General features: G+C 22.6%; 1 protein-coding gene across 8 annotated transcripts in view; it reads right to left on the bottom strand.

Moving 5' to 3' along the window:
* LOC122509294 (Down syndrome cell adhesion molecule-like protein Dscam2) overlaps nucleotides 1-20,348 on the bottom strand; it is a 332,361-nt gene that overhangs the window by 122,053 nt on the left and 189,960 nt on the right. For all 8 annotated transcript variants that reach the window (XM_043623242.1, XM_043623243.1, XM_043623239.1 and 5 more), the window contains one exon: nucleotides 19,261-19,465. In XM_043623242.1, the coding sequence (XP_043479177.1) occupies nucleotides 19,261-19,465 (205 nt within the window). The remainder of the gene's footprint in view (nucleotides 1-19,260; nucleotides 19,466-20,348) is intronic.

The following is a 20,348-nucleotide window of genomic DNA, read 5'->3' as shown; positions in this document are numbered from 1 at the left end:
TCATTTTTTTTGTGTAAAAATATAATATGAATTGGAATATATAGTTTTATTATTAATATAATTATAATAATCATATATTCTGATATAGGCAATTCAGGGAAAGGACAGGATTTTTTATTAAAAGTGCTGAAAAAATTAAATTTTTGTGAATTCATAAGAAAATTCTGAATTTTTGTGTATTTTTTTTTTTTTGTTTGACTTATAATCTATGAAATTACCTACATAAACTGTAAAATTAATTATAATACAAAACCTTTAATTTTTTTGCAATTCTGACAATAATTTGAAAAATTTTAATAATTCAAAATCTTCTAAAATTAGTTAAATTTGTCAATATATATTATTGAAAACATTAAAAACGTTAAAAACATTAAAATAATTGAATTTTGAAGAAGTTATAAATGATTGCAGAAAATCAATTACTTTCAAAAAGTAATAAAATTCTTATCACAAAATTCAATTATGTTCAAAATTGAAAAAAAATCTTGTCAAAATCCCAATTATCTTTAAAAATAATAAAATTCTTATTATAATAGATGTAAATGTTTTTTGGATTGTTTAAATTTAAAAACAAAAAACATCATATACTAATAAAATCCTTTTTCAAAATTCAGTTATTTTCAAAAATTTTCCTCATTTCAAGAAATTTCAATGCTTTTACTATTTTAATAAAACTACCCAAAAGAAATCAATTATTTAAAAACTTTTTTAATAAAATTGTCGGCAAACATTTCATTATTTACATAAATAATAAAAATTTCACAGGAATTCAATTATTTACAAATTTTTTTATAGATTTCTTCTAAATAATTCAATTATTTTCATAAATAATAAAATTTTTACAGGGATTCAATTATTTACATAAATAAAATTCTTTTTAGGAATTCAATTATTTTTATAATTAATTAAGTTTAATGCTGAATTTTAATACAATTTTAATGTAATTCCTCGAAAAGTGTAATTATTCTTAAAACTTTTATTAAAATTCGTCGAAAGAATTCAATTATTTAAAAATTTGTTGTTAAAATTCTTCATGAATAATTCAATTATGCAATAAATTATTTCTTTATTTAAATAATTAAATTAAAAATAAATTTCAATTCAAGTTTTAGATAAAAATTAAATATTAAAAGCATTATAGGTGTAAATTTTTATAAATTATTTAAATTTGAAGAGGTTTTATATTAAAATCTTTGAATAATAAGATAATAATCTTGAACTATATTTAATAAGAAATTATATAAAATTTTAATTTTGAATGAATTTAATTAGAAATTTTAAACTTAAATTTTTAAAAATTTTAATAATTTAAAATCTTCTAAAATTAGTTAAATTTTTCAATATAATATATTTAATTAATTATTAAAAACAATAGATTTATAGAAGAATTTCAGTTAAAAACACTAAAAAAATTTAATTTTGAAGAAGTTACAAATGATTGCAGAAATCCAATTATTTTTAATACAATTTTAATCGAATTCCTTGAAAAATGTAAGTATTCTTAAAAATTTTATTAAAATTCGTCAATAGAATTCAATTATTTAAAAATTTGGTAATAAAATTCTTTATAAGAATTAAATTTTAAGAAACAGTCAAATAATTTACTTTTGCATTTAAATAATTTAATTCTCATAGAATTTTCTAATAAAAATTGATTTAAAAATGAATTTTAGTTAAAATTTTAGATAATAATTTAATATGGAAATAATTTTGAAGAAGTTACATTAACAATATTCTTATAATATAAAATAATTATTTTATCTCTCGATTATCTTTAAAAAAAATGAAGAAATCGATCGCTCCGTGTTGAAGACTCGGAGTGATCGATTGTGTTACAATCGATCATGTTTTACAACAATATTTTTAAAGTTGTTTGATTTCAAAGAGGTTTGAATTTAAAATTTCTGAAAATGTGAATTCCTATAGAAAAATAATAATAATTAAATATTTATTTAAAAAAGTCAACTGCCCTTTTGTTAGACAAAATAATTAAAAATTTTAAAAATTCTGTTCTATAAAATACTAATTTTAATCAGACCTCTTTGAATTTGTTTTTAAACTCTCGCATTTTTGTCAGAAATAATAAATTATTTTAATCCAAACGGAACGATTAAAAAAATCCCTGTAATTACATTCTAAATACTAAGTTTTTATTTCCGGTAAAATGTTTATATATTAGAAGTGGAGAAATTTATTTACCATTAATAATAAAATTAACATAATATGAGTACACAATTTTCAAACCTTAATTTTAAAAATAACTTTGCGAGAAAACTTTTCTTCTAAAAGTGTATTAAAAACTTTTTTTATTCCAGATACGTTAAAATTAGTTCTCATTTGTACGTCATTTCAAACGTTGAGCTCTACTACTGAAAAATAAATTTTTAAATAAAACTAAAAAAGTTTATAAAAAAATTTTTATAAAAAAGAAGGTTAATTAAAGAATAATTTGAAAATTTGAAAATATGTAGAAATATGCGGTTAAGTTTCATGATTTAGTGAAATTAAATTAAATTGCTTTATATAACAGTGAGAGAAAAATTTATTTCATTCAACTAACTAGTTACTTGTATATTGTCAAAAAAGTATTTACTTGAGTCAAATAAATTGTATTTAAATCAAATAAATTATATTTAAATCAAATAAATTGTATTTAAATCAAATAAATTGTATTTAAATCAAATAAATTGTACTTAAATCAAATAAATAGTATTTTAATAAAATACTGAAATTATTGATGAAATTATACAATTTATTTAATTAATATAAAAATTATTTGATTCAAATAAATATTTATTTGATAATAGACAACTTATCGACTATTTGAATGAAATAAATTTTTTTCGTTTTATCCATTAATTAAAAATTTATAAACAGTTATGGTTCTTCTAATAAATAATCTCCTCGAGCTTAAATCGCTAATTTCGCATTTAAAAAATAAAATAATTTTAATTATAATTTAACCCACCCAACGGGAAGTTGCCAATGTTAACGATTGGTTCAATAATGGGCCATGCTTGGTACCCAATGGTTTTTTCTTGGCAAAACAATTGGCAACCATCATTGGACCACCAATGGTTTAAACTTGGGATGATCACGCTACTGCCAATGATCGGTAGCCAAGCATCGGGCCAATATTAGTTACCAAGGAATTGCCAAGGAAACAAAATCGATTTTCAAAAGCTTGATTTTTTATTGGCAGCCAACAAAAAACCAAGGTTTTGAAAATTGATTTTTTTTAATTATTAATTAAAATTTATTTTTAAAAAATATATTTTTCAAAAATTTATTTAAAAAAAATATATTTTTTAAAAATATATATTTTTTTAAATTAATAGAACATATTAATTTAATTTGTCACCTCTGGTAAAACAAAGATGAAAGACTGATAAATTCCCTCACTTTATATTTTACAGTGGAGGGATAACTGTGAATGTCTTTGCGAGAGAGGAGCAGGTACTTATATAGAGCCAGTGAAACAGGTCACAAGCGAGAAGAAATCACTAGCATGCACTCTGGCGGCGCTTGTCGGAAGTGGCGCAACGTTGGTTGCCAAGCGCTGTGTCGATAATGTCAGGATATGCATGCGCGCCAGAAAACAGTTCCGACAAGCGCCGCCAGAGTGCATGCTAGTGATTTCTTCTCGCTTGTGACCTGTTTCACTGGCTCTATATAAGTACCTGCTCCTCTCTCGCAAAGACATTCACAGTTATCCCTCCACTGTAAAATATAAAGTGAGGGAATTTATCAGTCTTTCATCTTTGTTTTACCAGAGGTGACAAATTAAATTAATATGTTCTATTAATTTAAAAAAATATATATTTTTAAAAAATATGTTTTTTTAAAATAAATTTTTGAAAAATATATTTTTTAAAAATAAATTTTAATTAATAATTAAGAAAAATCAATTTTCAAAACCTTGGTTTTTTGTTGGCTGCCAATAAAAAATCAAGCTTTTGAAAATCGATCTTGTCTCCTTGGCAATTCCTTGGCAAATAATATTGGCCCGATGCTTGGCTACCGATCATTGGCAGTAGCGTGATCATCCCAAGTTTAAACCATTGGTGGTCCAATGATGGTTGCCATTAATGTTCCAATAATGGAACGGAGTTCGCCAAGCATGGCCCATTATTGAACCAATCGTTTACTTCCCATTGGGCAGAATTATCTATTTTCTCGACAAAATGATTAATATCCAAGCAATCAGTCCGGAAATTGATTTTCGCGTTGTATATATATACGTATATTAATAAACAGTATTATAGAAGCATATAACTACGATAAAATGAAATATCTTGATAATTTCTGACGTATTGATATTTTGCAAATTTATATTATGGTTTTCGTGAAAATTTTCCATGCGCAGTTTATTTTCATCGCGCTCTGATTGACACATTAATTACCCCCAGCATCATGAAGCTTAAATCATAAAATAAGGTCACTTCAGAAAATACGTCTATATACATTGCCAGGGGAAACGCTTTTTTTTTTTAACTATTATTTTACCCCACGTTTCAAAAATAAAGGAGTAGATTTTTTTTTCAACAATTTTATTTCCAATTTTTTTCCCGGTCATTTCAACGAGCCTTCACAAACGAAAATCCATTTTATAGTTAAATGTTTTGTAACCTTTAAAAAAAAAATAAACAAACAAACAAACAAAAAAGAAAATAGAAATCCAAGTTTTATTGAGGATATTCTACACGTGGCTGAATCTCTCGCGTACGAGGTGAGAGAGAAAAAGAATGAAAGAGAGAGAAAAAAAAGAGAGAAAGAGTGATAGAGAGAGAGACAGAAATTCCAACAATTTTGTGATTCATTCAGTAACGGAAAACAAGTATCGAGCATGCGCCCACACTTAAAATGAACGAATTGAACGTAAAGTGTAACGGCGGTAAGCCGATAATGAAAAAAAAATTGACTAAAGAGGATAAAAAGGGATGATGATAAAAAAAGTGCAGAGAAAAAAAGTGTACTTAGAGGAAGTTTCATCACCAAAAGAAATCAATACACACTGATAATGCCCATCCGCTAGTTACCATACCTAGAAGCGATTTCCAATTAACTTTCTTTTGCCCCCTTTTATAGTCCGAGTCCGTTTTCCATTCTCAAGTGCATCAATTGCAGGAATTTTTTTCCTCTTTCTTTCTTTCTTTCTAGGAAGAAGAAAAATCTCCTGTATTGTTTTGCACTGATAATTTTCTATCATCGATTGTAAAGAGGGAAAAAATTGCTGCACAGCTTTGACATTGCCGCGCGCATTTTTCAATTTATTCGCTTGCGTTCTTTCAAGAAAATTGATTTGTCATGTTTTTTTTCATTTTTTTCCCCTTCTCTAATGATTTTACTTCAAGATTTTAAAAAAAGTATATTAAAATATATTCAAAAGGTTGAAAAAAAAGATTAATTGAAAATAAAATCAATGTATTCTTTTATATTGAAAATAACGGTAAGTGTACCAATTACTGTGGAATTACAACACAATTTGCCCTTTGAATAGAAAAGGACCATTTTCTCAAGAAATAATTTTTTTTTTAATTCTTATTATTAAAATAAAAAACGACCACAAAAGGACAATCACAGTCAGTCCTGACTGTGGTCGTTTTTTATTTTAATAATTTAATATCAAAGGACGTTAAAGATTATTAATATAATTCTTATTATTTCTTATATTCTTTCTTTAGCTGAAGAATAATGAAATTTTTTAAAGAAAAAGAAAAATTTAAAAACTCTTAAATTAATTATTAAAAAATCTCGTCTAAAAAATTAATTAGTGTACAAAAGAAATTTGAAAAATACGAATAAAAACGAATAAAAACGAGTTCTATTAAAAATAGAAATTATTTCTTAAAGTTGAAATCTAAAAGAAAAAATTTCACATTTTAATGTTGTAGAATTAAAATTGCATGTACGCTACACCTGATCAAAAAGACGATATTAATATTCTGAAAAGACCGTGTAAAATCTCTTAAAATTAATTAAAGCAACTTTAAGAGCTCGTTAATTTTCCAGAGCGAGTAGTTTAAAAGGCGCAGTATACCTCTTTCTTCTAATCTAAACTGAAAGCTGGAAAATTTACAAATTTAAAAGTAAGTATATTTCTCAAAGGCCTTAAGAAAATTGGCGCACAATATATAATATATACTGAGTGAAATTTTTTTTTAAAGTTAAAAAAAAAATTAAATACACATTATAGAGATGAAATTTAAAGAAAAATTCCAATATTCTTTAGGGAAGGGAAGAATATTTTCGTATCTAGAAATAAATTTAAAGTTTTGTCTTTACTTGAAAATTTTCGAGTTTTTAAAATATTAATTAATTACTTTACCTTTTAGTCATTATTAGTAGTAAGACACAGTTTAGTCAGACAAAAAGCGATAAATACTATTGAAATTCTAGTATCAGTAGTATAAGACAATTTTAGTCAGACAACAATTGAAATTTGTTCATAATTGTTGTAAGTAGTAAAAACGATTTTAGTACGACAGAAACTTTAAATTTTTCCAAAAAATTACAATATTAGTAGTGCAAAACTGTTATTCAGAAAATTAACTCACCAATTCTTATAAAAGTAGAAAAAAGAAAATTTTAGTTAGACAAATTGGTTTAAATTCTTATTATTATAAGCGTAGTAGAATTTGAATTCAGACTTGTAAATTTCATATAAGTAGAAAAATCTAGTTTCAGTCAGACTGATTAAATTTTACTAAGATTATTTTTTTAGTAAAGTAAATGTTAGTTCATATTAATCTAAATTGTATCTAATTCATAAAATTTTAAAAATAGTTTATGAAACAGTAATGTTTTAATTTTTAAAGACCTGAGACTACACGTCTCACTAAAACCGTTTTTACAACTCACACCAATACAATTATTATGAAAATAATTGAATTATTTAGAAGGAATCTATAAAAAATTTGTAAATAATTGAATTCCTGTGAAATTTTGATTATTTTATGGAAATAATTAAATGTTTGCGTTAAATTTTATTAAAAATTTTTTTAAACAATTGAATTCTTTTTGAACAAATTTGATTAAAATAGCAACTATTAAAAATTATTGAATTGAAGAAAATAATTGAAATTTTGTCCAAAAATTTCATTAAAATTTTTGAAAATAATTGAATTTGGAAGAAAAAATTTCATTACATTTGAAAATAATTGAATTTCGAACAATCATTTGTAATTTCTCTAAAATTCACCAAATTATATCGTACAATTTACCAACTTTTAGGTCATTTTTCTTTCAAATTACGGATTTTACGGACTTCTGTTATAAGTGGAAAAAGTTAGTTTCAGTCAGACATATTAAAGTCTACTGATGAGATTATATTTAGTGAAATAAATTTTATTTTATATTAAACCAAAAAAATGTGTTAAATACTATTAAAATGGTAATATCAGTAGTATATGAAAATTCTAGTCAGACGATAATTAAAATTTGTGCATCATTGTTGTAAATAGTAAAAACGACTTAAGTTATAGGCATTTAGTTTAAATTTTTCGAAAAATTACAATATTAGTAGTACAAAACTGTTACAGTCAGACAATTTACTCATCAATTCTCATAACAGTAGTGAGAATACTGTTTTAGTCAGACAAACTGGTTTAAATTCTTATATTAATGTTATGCGCTTATTAAAATTTTAATTTACTCTTCTAATGTGATGTAAGTAGTAAAATCTGGTTTCAGTCAGACTGATTAAATTCTACTGAAATTATTTTTAGAATATAGTAAAAGATATTTCATATTAACGTAAGTTGTATATAATTCATAAAATTTTAAAAATAGTTTTTGAACCAGGAATGTTGTAATTTTTAAAGACCTGAAACTACGCGTCTGACTTAAAACCGTTTTTACTACTCACACCAATACTGTGCAAATTTTTATTGTCTTGCCTGACTAAAATTTTTCTTTACTACTTATTGCAACCATTTTAATGGAAATATAAAACATATTACATATGTTAAAAATGAACTATTTTTATTATCATATTATTAGTAGTAAAAGACAGTTTAGTCAGACAAAAAGTGTTTAAATACACTGGAATGACAGTATCAGTAGAAGAAGACAATTTTAGTCAGACAACAATTAAAATTTGTTCACGTATTTTTAATTCTTTACAAAATTAGAAAGTTAGTAGTACAAAATTGTTAGGGTCAGACATTTACCCTTAAAAATTTTATAACAGTAAAAACGTAATAGTTTAGTTAGACAAAATTATTATTAAATTTAATATTTCTGTTATAAGTAGTAAAAGTTTTAGTCAGACTTGTAAATCCGATATAAGTAAAAAAATTTAGTTTCAGTCAGATACATTAAATTCTAGGAATTTAATTTTAAGTACCTACAGTATTATTTATTTATTATTATTTTTCAGACAAAAACTGTTAAATACCGTTGAAATTGTTGTATCTGTAGTAGAAGACAATTATAGTCAGACACAATAATTAAAATTTGAAAATTATTAGTATACGCAGTACAATTAATTTTAATCTAACACGTTTTCTAAAGTTTTCGAATAATTACAATATAAGTAGTTCAAAAAGTATAATCAGACAATTAACTCATCAATTCTTATAAAATTAGTATAAAAATAACCTTTTAGTATAGTGAAACAAAATGGTTTTAATTTGATATTTCTGTCATAAGTAGTAAAACTTTTGGTCTAACTTGTAAATATGAGATAAGTAGTAAAAGCTGTTTTCAGTTAGACTGATTAAATTCTACTAATATTATTTTTTAGTACAGTAATAATAATTTTACATTAAATCGAATTCTACATAATTAATAAAAATTAAAAAATAATTGGAAAATTTCGTTTCTATTGGAAAAAATGATATATTCATCCTTGTTATAAGTAGTACAATCGATATTGGTCCGACACGTAGTTTCAATTCATTAAAAAATTAGAAAGTCGACAGGTACTCTAAATTTTTCAAAACAAATTTAATATTTATAATACAAAATTGTTATAGCAGACAGTTAACTTAGCAATTCGTGTAACAGTTATAAAAACCAAGTTTTCTGTCAGATAAGGTGTTTCATATTCACATATTCTATTAAAATCAGTAAAAGTTTAATTAGACTTGTAAATCTCATATGAGTAGAAAAATCTAGTTTTAGTCAGACTGATTAAATTTTACTGAGATTATTTTTAATACCGTATTAATATTTTTAATTTGATTTATTATTATTCATCCAGACGAAAAAGTGTGAAACACCATATTGATCAGTAGTATAAGTCAATCAGTAGTATAAGGCAATTATAGTCAGACAAAATTGTCAAAACTCTCTGTAATTCTTTGTCCAAGTGACAAAAGTTATTTTAAAGTCTAAATCTTCATGAAATTAATTTTGAGCAATAAAAAAAGGAAAAATATGAATTTATTAAAATAATTATTAAAATGATAATTTTAATTCCCAAAAAGGTAATGAATTGCGACAATTGAGAAGCGGATAATAATAATTCTATATGGGATAAATTACTTTGCACCTACGATGTGAGTTTGAGGAGAGTAATCGGGAGTTTGACAGAACATGATAGAAGCGTCCCATCATGCAAAGCATAGCCAAAACCACGAGAACCTCGTTAGCGTATGCAAATCCATGGTCTAACTCTCCCAACGAGAGCTGCGGGCTATATTCTGCCCAAACTCTCTCTCTCTCCATATAGCCTTTCAATGCTTTAGAAATCATAGAACCGAGAGAAGAATCTTGATACTCTATATGTATATTGTTAATGGCTTATTGTAAGGCAATGGTATAATTTTACTTTGTAACCAGGATGCTACTTATGTTTGTTTAAAATTACATCAGAAGACCCACAAAGAGAAGAGAAGATGATTTTCTCGCAAAAGTTTATTAGAGTTTCAATACGAATCCTCTACACTCTCTCAAAGCCGGTTTTGTGAAATTCAAGACGCGAATAATGTATTTTATACCATTCAACAATATGTAGTTATAAGCTTTCTAATTTCTATAAATTCTAACATCTTGTCTATTGTGTCCCTTTTCTTCTCTGAGGGCGCGTTACACAAAATGTACAAATTGTAAACAGAAATAACAACCCTGTGAATTCTGGGAAAAAGTTTATTGCACTTCACGAAACTGTTGAATAAGTGTTTATTCAATATAATTATTTTATAACTACTTTCAACTATTTATAACTCTTTGCAACTATACTTAGATTATTATTCATATTATAATTATTATTCTTCTGCTCCTTGTTATCCTTTTTATTATATTTTTATTATTATTACTAGCAACAATTCGCGTGGCTATAGTTTCTTACTACCTTTTTTTTCAAATAAAATTAGCAATTTTAAAACTAATAAAATTTAAAAATTTTGTAATAAATTTTTTTTTTAAAAACACTAAAAAAATTCTATTTTGGAGAAATTACAAATAATTGCAATAATTGTAAATTAAATTATTAAAAAAAAAATAAAATTCTTCTCTTAAAATTCAACTATGTTCAAAATTTGAAAAAAAATTCTGGTAAAAATCCCAATTATCTTTATAAATAACAAAATTCTTCTCCAAAGTTCAATTATTTTCATAAATATCAAAAAAATTCTTGTCCTAATTTCAATTATTTTTAAAAATTTTTCTTATTTCAATAATTTTAAATATCTACTATTTTAATAAAATTTCCCAAAAAGAACTGAATTATTAAAAACAATTTTTAATGAAATTGTATGCAAGCATTTAATTATTTTCACAAATAATAAACATTTCACAGGAATTCATTTTTTTCTATAAATAATAAAATTTTTTTTAAGGAATTCAATTATTATTTTTATAAAAAATAATTTAAAAATCTAGAAAATAATAATAGTAAATTAAAATGATGAGAATAATTTTGATAAAGTTACAGTAACAATATTCTTATAATATAAAATGATGATTTTATCTCTCGGTCATCTTTAATTTCTGTGGAAAATCCTGTTCAAAAAATAAGATTAAAAATAGAAATTGTGCAAATATTTTTCTTCTTTTTCTAAAACAAAATAATAATTTTGTTTAAAAAATTGTGATTCATAAACAAAAACAATACAAAATAAATAAATTTTCTATTTCTTAATGACAGTTCTTTAACAATTTTCTAATTTTGTTTAGAAGTAAAGAACAAAAATCTGCTTAATTTCAATTTGACAAAACATAATATTTAACAAAATTTTAGTTTCCTTTTTTGTTTCTTAACTTTTTTATAATTTTTCTTTTCAAATATTTTCAATCTTAAAATTAATCCTATTGAAAATCATTAAATTGTTGCAAAGAATTATATCAAAATATTTGATAATTTAATAGAACTCTTTCAACTAATTTTATTATTTAGGAAAATAACTGAATTCCCGCAAAGAATTTTATTAAAATTTTTAAACATCATAATTAAATTCTTTTGAAGAATTTCTTTGAATTTTCCTTCAAACTAACAGAGTTTTTTTTAATAATTTTAATTGAAAATTTTGAAAGCAATTAAATTTTATGAAGAAGAATTTTATTAAAATCGAATTGAAAACAATTGAATTCTTGCAAAGAATTTCACTATTTATAAAAATAATTGAAATGTTTCGAAAGAATTTATTAAAGTTTTAAGAAATAATTAAATTGTTATGAAGAATTTTATAGAAATATTTGATAATAATGAAATTTTTTCGAGAAATTCAATTAAAGTTGTTTCGAAAATAATTTAATTTCTTAAAAGAATTGTATTAAAATTAAATATATTCAAAATAATTGAATTCATCACAAGAATTTTATTATTTTTTGAAAATAATTGAATGCTTTCAATTTCTTTCACGAATATATTTAAAAATTGCATTGAAAGTAATTTAATTTTGATATAGAACTTTTTAAAAATATTTTGAGAATAATTGAATCATTTTTTAGAAAATTTTAAATTCTTGTTAAAATTGAATTTCATGGAAATTTTTGAAAATAATTAAATTCTTTTGTGTAATTTTATTGAAATTTGATTGAAAAATAATTTAATTCCTGCAAAGAATTTTAGTATTTATAAAAATAGTTGAATCGTTTCGAAGAATTTATTAAAATTTTAGGAAACAATTGAGATTTATGGAAATATTTAAAAATATTTTAATTCATCCGAGGAATTCAATTAAAATTGTTTTGATAATAATTGAATTCCTGCAAAGAATTTTACTATTTATAAAATTAATTAAATTCTTGCGAAAAATTTTACTATTTATAAAAATAATTGAATTTTTTCGAAGGATTTATTAAAATTTTTTAAAAAAATTGAATTTTTCCGAGGAATTTCGTAAAGATTTTACTATTTAAAAAAATAAAAGTGTCAAATTGACAAAAATTTTTTACCAAAATTGTGGCTCAAAACAAAAATTGATCTAAACTTTTGGTATCCATTTGATCCACTTTTGTATCAATTTGATACTTTCAAGAAAAGTGTGAAAGATAAAAATAAATGTGAAAATAAAAATTTTAACTTTTTAAATTCCACCGAAAACTCTAGGCAACTAATACCAATATTTATAGAGATAACTCGAGAATCGAGATTAACAAAAAAAAAAAAAAAACAGAAAAAATGAACGAAAACGATGATTACTGAGAAAAAAAATTGAATAGAAGAAACTTTCTCGATTAATCAAAATGTCTGGTGATTCCGTCTATTCTTTCGTCTCGAGCTATCAAATAACAGGACTAACTTTAATCTACGATGACATGCTCAACGAAAATGAACAAAAGATTCAAATTAAACTACTCTTCTCATATTGAAAGCATTTTATAAGTAGGTCTTTAAAATCCTTTCTCCCTTACAACGAAAATAGAGATAATTAGACTTTAATCGCTGACAAAATATCATTTTTTAAAAAAGCGAAAAATAAGCATTTTTTTCCTCATGATTAATCACCGTTTTTCACCGCACACTTTTTTCCATTCATTTTTTTTTCTTTTAAATAAAAAAACTTTTTTTAATATTCAAATTTGTTATCCCTTTATAATTTATTTGCTATTTATTTTATTTTCATCGAATAAAAGTTTTAGCACAAAAAGAAAATCGTTCTCTAGTAATTGGTTTTTAAATACTTCCTGTGAGGAAGGAACTCAAGAAAAATCTTTAAAAAATAGTGTTTTTAAAAACTTCAATTTCTAATTTTTTCTAAAAAAAAATTTTAAATAACTTCTGCCATATTATTTTAAATAAAAAAATAGTTCTGGAACAAAATTTATTTTAGAATTAAATGCAAAATCTAAAAATAATGCTAAATGAATAAATGAAATTAAATGTATATTTTCAAAGTAGAACAAACATGAAATTAAAATTAGAGAAAAAATTTAAATAAACATTGATATTTTAAAATTAAAACGAAAAATTATATTTTCAAGTTAAAATTAGAATATTCTTTAAATAATAAAGTTGAAATGTTTTGCAAAAAACAGTGTTTATGAACTCTGAAAACGGAAATAAAATAAATGTCAATATTCTAATTGAAAAATAGAAATTCAACGAATTTAATGATTCCAGTAATTCAAAAATAGTTCCGACACAATTCTCTTCGAGAAAAACGAATTAAATTTATCATTAAAATATTTAGAATATATTATTAAAAATATGTTAGAATTAAAGTATATTAATAAATATTGACATTAAATTTATTTATAAAAATATATATTGATATTAAAATTTATTACACTGAAAAGAAGTTATTTGATTTAATTGAATGAACCGTTACTTTTGTCTATCATCAAATAAATATTTACTTGAATCAAATAATTTTTATTTAAATCAAATAAATAATTTTGAATAAATAGTTTCAGTTTTTGAAGCAAATATAATTAATTGATTTGAATGAAAATTATTTGCCTCAAGTAAAAATTTATTCGATAATAGACAAGAAATCGGTAATTAGAAGCAAATAATTTTTTTAGTGGAATAAAAATATATTAACAATAAAATATATTTATAAAAATATTTTAACAAAAAAGATTAATAAAAATATTAATAAAAAATATTAATAAAAATATTAATAAAAAATATTAATAAAAATATTAATAAAAAATATTAATAAAAATATTAATAAAAAATATTAATAATAAAATATCAATAATAAAATATTAATAATACAATATTAATAATAAAAATATATTAATATTAAAATACATATCATGAAAATTAATAAACAAAAAATCCCAAATTTCATTTATATTCAGAAAGTTTTCTGTGAATAATAATAATCGAAAATTGCTCTCGAGAGAGAATTGGAATCTCTTTTCTTTCAAAAGAAAACGAGAGCGAAAGAGCAAAACAAATGCAGAGTATATTACCTGTCGGAAGGCGTGTATGGGGCGGAAAAAGCATTATGATCAAGTATCGCCCCAAAATGGATCACGTGTAGGGAAAAAAAAAGAAAAAAAAAGAAGATAAATACAAAGATCACTCTCAACAAATTGTTCCAAAAGAGAAATTTACTTTGCAAACAAGATTTGCACTTTAGAATAATTTCTCTTTATCAAAGTAAAAAAAACAAGCACCAGGAAATAAAAATTAATCTAATTTTTAATTTGAATTCAAACCACAAAAGTTAATTTACATGAAAAAGTATTTCGTTTACAATTTTTTCTCCAACTTTCAGAAATTATTTCCCAATATCTAATTTCAACACTCTGCTTTTATATACAAAATCCAATATATAAACTATCTTTTTTCTCTGGAATTATATATGAAAAAATTTTTTCTAAAATATTCTGTGAAAAAATTAATTATTCAATTTTTAAAAGTTTACACAAATATGTAAATAAATTATAAATAAATTGGATATATACAGAGAATATAAGTAAATGTAATAGATGTAAAAAACATAAAAATAAATAAATAATTAAATAAATAATATTAGAAATAATAAATAAATATAGTAAACAACTAAAAAAATGTAAGTAAATGAAGTATTAAACAAATAAGAAGTAAATAAAAAAATAAAATAAATAAAAAGTGAATAAATACCTATACTAATAGAGTCAAAAAATAACTAAATAAAAAGTAACTAAAGTAAATAAATAAAAAGTAACTAAAGTAAATAAATAAAATAGTAAAAAAAATCATAAATTAATATGAAAAATACTTTCAAAAACTAATATAAAAGAAATTACGAAAAAAAATATTATTAGAAAACAAGAAAACAAAAAAATGAACAAAATGGAGTATTACAAAATAACAAATAAGCGATGCAATATGAAAAAAACCTAATTTTGAACAAATATGTGCATGCAGATTACTCGTTCGAAATATGACATTTATGCAAATTTTTCCATTAAATCGCAAACAAAAATGTTTGAATGAAATGGAAGTGCACTGTAAATAAAACGTTAGTTGATGAAAGTGAAACGTTGACGATTTTTCTATATATGAAAAAAAAGAGAAAACAAAAAAAAATTCACGAAACGGGTTTAATAAAATGGAATTGTGTCGGAATTGTACTGAAAATGAGACTTCATGTATACCATAATCTAGGTTGAATCTCGATTAAAAAAAAAAAAAATAATGAAAAAAGAATCCAACGACCTATAGATTCTTGGAAAAATTCCTAGCATAGCTGTGTAAATTGCTGTTTTAAAATTGACATTATACAAGCAAACGCTATATAGCTAATCCACAGAGGCACACACTAAAATTTCACGAAAAAAAATTCCTCATCTCCACACAAGAGATTCCATCTCTCTTTCTCTCTCTCTCTCTCTCTCTCTCTCTCTCTCGACTTTATTTGCATTTTGCAGAGTGCTCCTGCCACTGAGCCAACTTTCTTCGAGACCATAATGATTTCCATCAACATAAAAATTAAAAAACACACTGTTTAACTCAACAAACGAAACTATCTATTATTTTATCAACATTATGAATTTTATAATAATAATATTAATAATAATATCAATATTAAATATAATAATAATAATATTTAATAATAATAATAATAATAATAATAATAATAATAAAAAGAGTAATAATTATAATAGTAATAATAATAATAATAGTAATGATAGTAGTAATAATTTTTCTTTTCCAAAAGATCCTTTGTATCAAAAGGATGTTAAAGTTTTTTCAAAAAGTCTCATTTACTTTAATAATTTCATTCATCCGGAGATAACTTTCCAGTTTCCATTATGTTTATCATAATTGGACACTTTACATTTTTTTCAAATATTACAGAATAATAAGAAGAGGATTATTAAATTTTCAAGAAATATTGACTTTGGAAGAAACATTAACTTCTTCAGAATAAATATTCACTTTTTATATTAAAAAAAAAAAAAAAAATAGAAAAAACAATAAAAAATTATTTCTTTACTTTTATCAATATTATTATGCAAATTACAAAATTTTTTATATCTAAATGTTAACTTCAATTTTTAAATAACTTCAAATGCCAAATTAGAAAAAATTTACTTAATAACTAATTATGATTGTTTATGATTTTTAACAAATTTAGAATTATTCTTCGAAAGAACTCACTTATTTTCAATAGATTTACAATTAATTTCATTTTATTTTAATTTTTTAATAATTAATATTTTTTAATTTTTTAATTTTTTTTTCATTTTCATTTTTTTTCATTTTTTAAAAATTAATTTCATTTTTTTTTACATTTTTCTAAAGATTTCAATTATTTTAAATACGATTTTTAAAAAGAATTTCTAAAAGTATAATTTAATTATTTTAAATTTTTTTATAAAATTCTTCTGAAAAATTTAATTATTTCGTGAATTCAAATATTTTTAAAATTTTAATAAATTTCATCTCTAAAAATTAAATTATTTCTTAAAATTACACCGTTTGTAATTATTTTGGACCCAAGGCCACAATCAAAAAACATTTTTTGACAAAAATTAAGGTCCTAAAAACATACCAATTAAAATGATAATAAAATTCTTCCAAAGAATGAAATTATTTTCAATACATTATAATTAATTTCAATTAATTATTCACATTTTTTTAAAGAATTTAATTATTTTCAAATTTAAAAACGATTTTAATAAAATTTCTCAAAAGTCAAAAGTATCCAAATATTTTTAAAAAATTTTAATAAAATTCTTCACTGGAATTCGATTTTTTCTAATGCAATTTTTATAGAATTTTTTAAAAGAATTCAATTATTTTCAAGATTTAAAATTTAAAATTTCCATAAAACTCCTTAAAAAAATTAAATCATTTTTTAATACAATTTCTTGAAAGAAATCAATTATTTTTATAAATGTTATTAAAATTCTTCGCAAAAATTTAATAAGTATCAAAAAATTTTAATATAATTAATTAAAATGAATTCAATTCTTTAAAAAAAATTTATTTAAATTTCTTGAAAGAATTAAATTATTTAAAAAAATTTGAATAAAATTTAGGGCAAAAATTCAATTATTTTCAAAAATATTAACAATATTTTTTGTGCAAAAATAAAATTATTTCTGATTAAAAATTATAAAAGTTCAAAAAATGATAAAATTTTTTAACAAAAATATTTTCTTTTGAAAATAAAAAAAAAATTTATTTATTAACGCAAAATTATGGAAAATAAAATAATTTCTAAATTTTTCTTGCAAAAATAGTATCACGAACGATATTCAAAAAATGTTGTTCAATTAATTTATATAATTATTCAATCTTCAAAACTATAATTTAGATTTTCCTTCATTTAAAAATTCAAGAAAGTTTAAGAGAAAAATTACCGAAAAAAATTAGGAAAAAAAACAAACAAAAAGAACAAACAGCAAAAAAACATTCAGAATACAACGATTATTAACATACAAGATAGATTCTTCATTTTTTAAATAAATTTTTTTATTCTTCCCATTTTCTATTTATTTATTTTTATTTATATATAAATTTATTTAGTTACTCATTTCATCTATATTTAAAAAACCTATAAAAATTCTCCACAAAATACAATTTGAATATTTAATAATTAAAATAAAAAAAAAATATGAATGCAAAATAAGCGTAATTAGTGATATTTATATTTTATTTCCTTTTTGATATGGTAAATTATTATTCCACGTGGATGAGTCTCTCGAAAATGGTGTGCCAATTAGTTGCTTATTTCTAGTTGTAATTTAACACAAAATTCAATTTATGAAGTACAATTGTAAAGGATTTAATTGAAAAATATCGCTGCTAGTTATAAATTAAAAATAAAAAATCACAAAAGAATTAAATATAAATAATACCAAAATGAATCTTTTATTTCTTTTCCTTTCATAATAATTTTCGAAAATGTAGATTTTTAACAATGATAATTTTTGAAATACTTTTGTAACTTTTGCAATTTACGAAAAGTACATAAAATTCCTTTTCATGACGAGCTCTCGGGTGAAATATATATCGCAAGCCAAGCGTAAAAATCTAAACGTCCTAATGAAATCTCCCGTTGTAATCACGTTGAACGTTGAGTGATTTGCAAAAGGGCGCATTAAACTAAGAATAGAGGGAACGAAATTACATCCTTGAAAATGAGAATATTGCGGTATTCTTATTTTTTTTTTTTTTTTTTGAAAAAGAAGAAAAAAAGCTTGGAAACTTTAAAGAAATATCTATCAGGAAATGAAAAATTAATTTAAGTAATAGTGGTTCGTAAATTTTACGTCTGAAATTTTTATATTTTCAAGGAAAAAAAATGGAAAAGTTTAAAGTCTTTAAGTTAAATATTCTTCGATTTTGTATTAGTATTTTTTTTCTTTTAGTATTTATTAGTATTTATTAGCATTTATAGTATTTATTTTATTATTTATTTATTTTATTTATTTATAGTATTTAGTATTATTGCTTGAAAATTGTTTCTTATTCTCAAAAAACAGGAATTTTTTCTTATCAAAAGAAAATTGTTCCAACTAGTTTTGCTAATGTAACTGAACATTAATAATACATTCGAAAACAAGATAAAAAGCGAAATCAAAAATAAATCATATCATGATAACTTGATGGTATATATTAAATAAAGAAAGAGAAAAAAAAGAAGAAGAAAAAGAAAAAAAAAAAAATAAAAGCAATAACGTTCAGTACGCTATTGAAGGAAAAAGTATATGAAAGCTATGTTAAAAGGAAGTAAAATATTCAGAAAAGAAAAACGGACCCGTTTGATCGATAAACGTTATAAATGTAAAAGTAGGTCGTTTCAATTCCTAATGGTAAAGTAAAGGAGAATAAACTCTCTGAAATGGAAAGAGTGCATCAAGTCCACCTTGGAAGATTCTCTCTGACTTTTAAATTTTTAAATAACTCGAAAAGAAACTTACCGCCCAGGCGTAATTCCGCAATTCCCTGCGCCATCTCATGTTCATTTCTCACAAAACATTGGTACATACCGCGGTCCTCGCGTGCAACTGACGTCACGGAAATACGTTCACGTGAAACTATTCTTATGCGGGCACCAGTTCGCAGTGGCTGACCATCCTTCAGCCAATAAAATGCAGCTTGAGGAAATCCACTGGCGCTACATGTCTGAAACAGAAGCACATCATTTCATTTTAAAACAAGAGCGCGAGAAAGAGAGAGAGAGAGAAATAATTATAGTCGAATACTTCAACTAATTTATTAATCAAAAAGAGAGAGAGAGAGAGAGAGAGAAAAAAATGGACATTTTCCATTGCGTAAAATTATTCCCAAAGGAATATTCGCCATTATAAATCAAAATTAAAAATGATTTTAATTAAATTAAACAAAGTTAACAGTATGTGACACGGCAGACTTCTCTCTCGCTTTAAAAAAAAATTTTATCATTTTTAAAATTCATAGAACGTAAAAACTTTTAATTCAAATTTTTTTTTATAAAAATAAAATAAGAATTCGAATATACATATTTTTAATATTATTATAATTATAATAATATATTCTGACATAGGAAATTCATGAAAAAGTCACGAATTTTCATTAAAAGTACTGAAAAAAATTAAATTTTTAGAATTCGTAAGAAAATACTAAATTTTTGTGTCTTTTTTGCTTGACTCATGAACTATAAATTATAAATAATATATTTTATTTATTTCTCCATTGTACACTTTACATAAGTTTTACAATATACTTTCCCGCAATACTTAAATTTAAAATATCTTATAAATAGTAGTATTAATTCTCTATACATTAAATCACATCAGTTATATTTAACTTCATTTAACAAATCATTTCTTAATTATAAATTACAACATGTAGTCTTTGATTTTTCTACAAATTCTTTCGCGTACTCGATGAGGACGAGATTCGGCTCTCCACTCAAAGTTCTTAATAACAAATCTTCAAACTGAGTCCCTGTTTTCCCTTCAGCCCACCTTAGTACACCATCTACCCATTTCTTACTTAAGATTTCCCTTGCTTTTCCACAATTCCA

This window comes from Leptopilina heterotoma, unplaced genomic scaffold (genome assembly GCF_015476425.1).
Source record: "Leptopilina heterotoma isolate Lh14 unplaced genomic scaffold, ASM1547642v1 Lhet_60, whole genome shotgun sequence".
Taxonomy (NCBI): Eukaryota; Metazoa; Arthropoda; class Insecta; order Hymenoptera; family Figitidae; genus Leptopilina; species Leptopilina heterotoma.
Note: the sequence above shows the minus strand (reverse complement) of the source record. Positions and strands in the feature narration are given on the sequence as shown.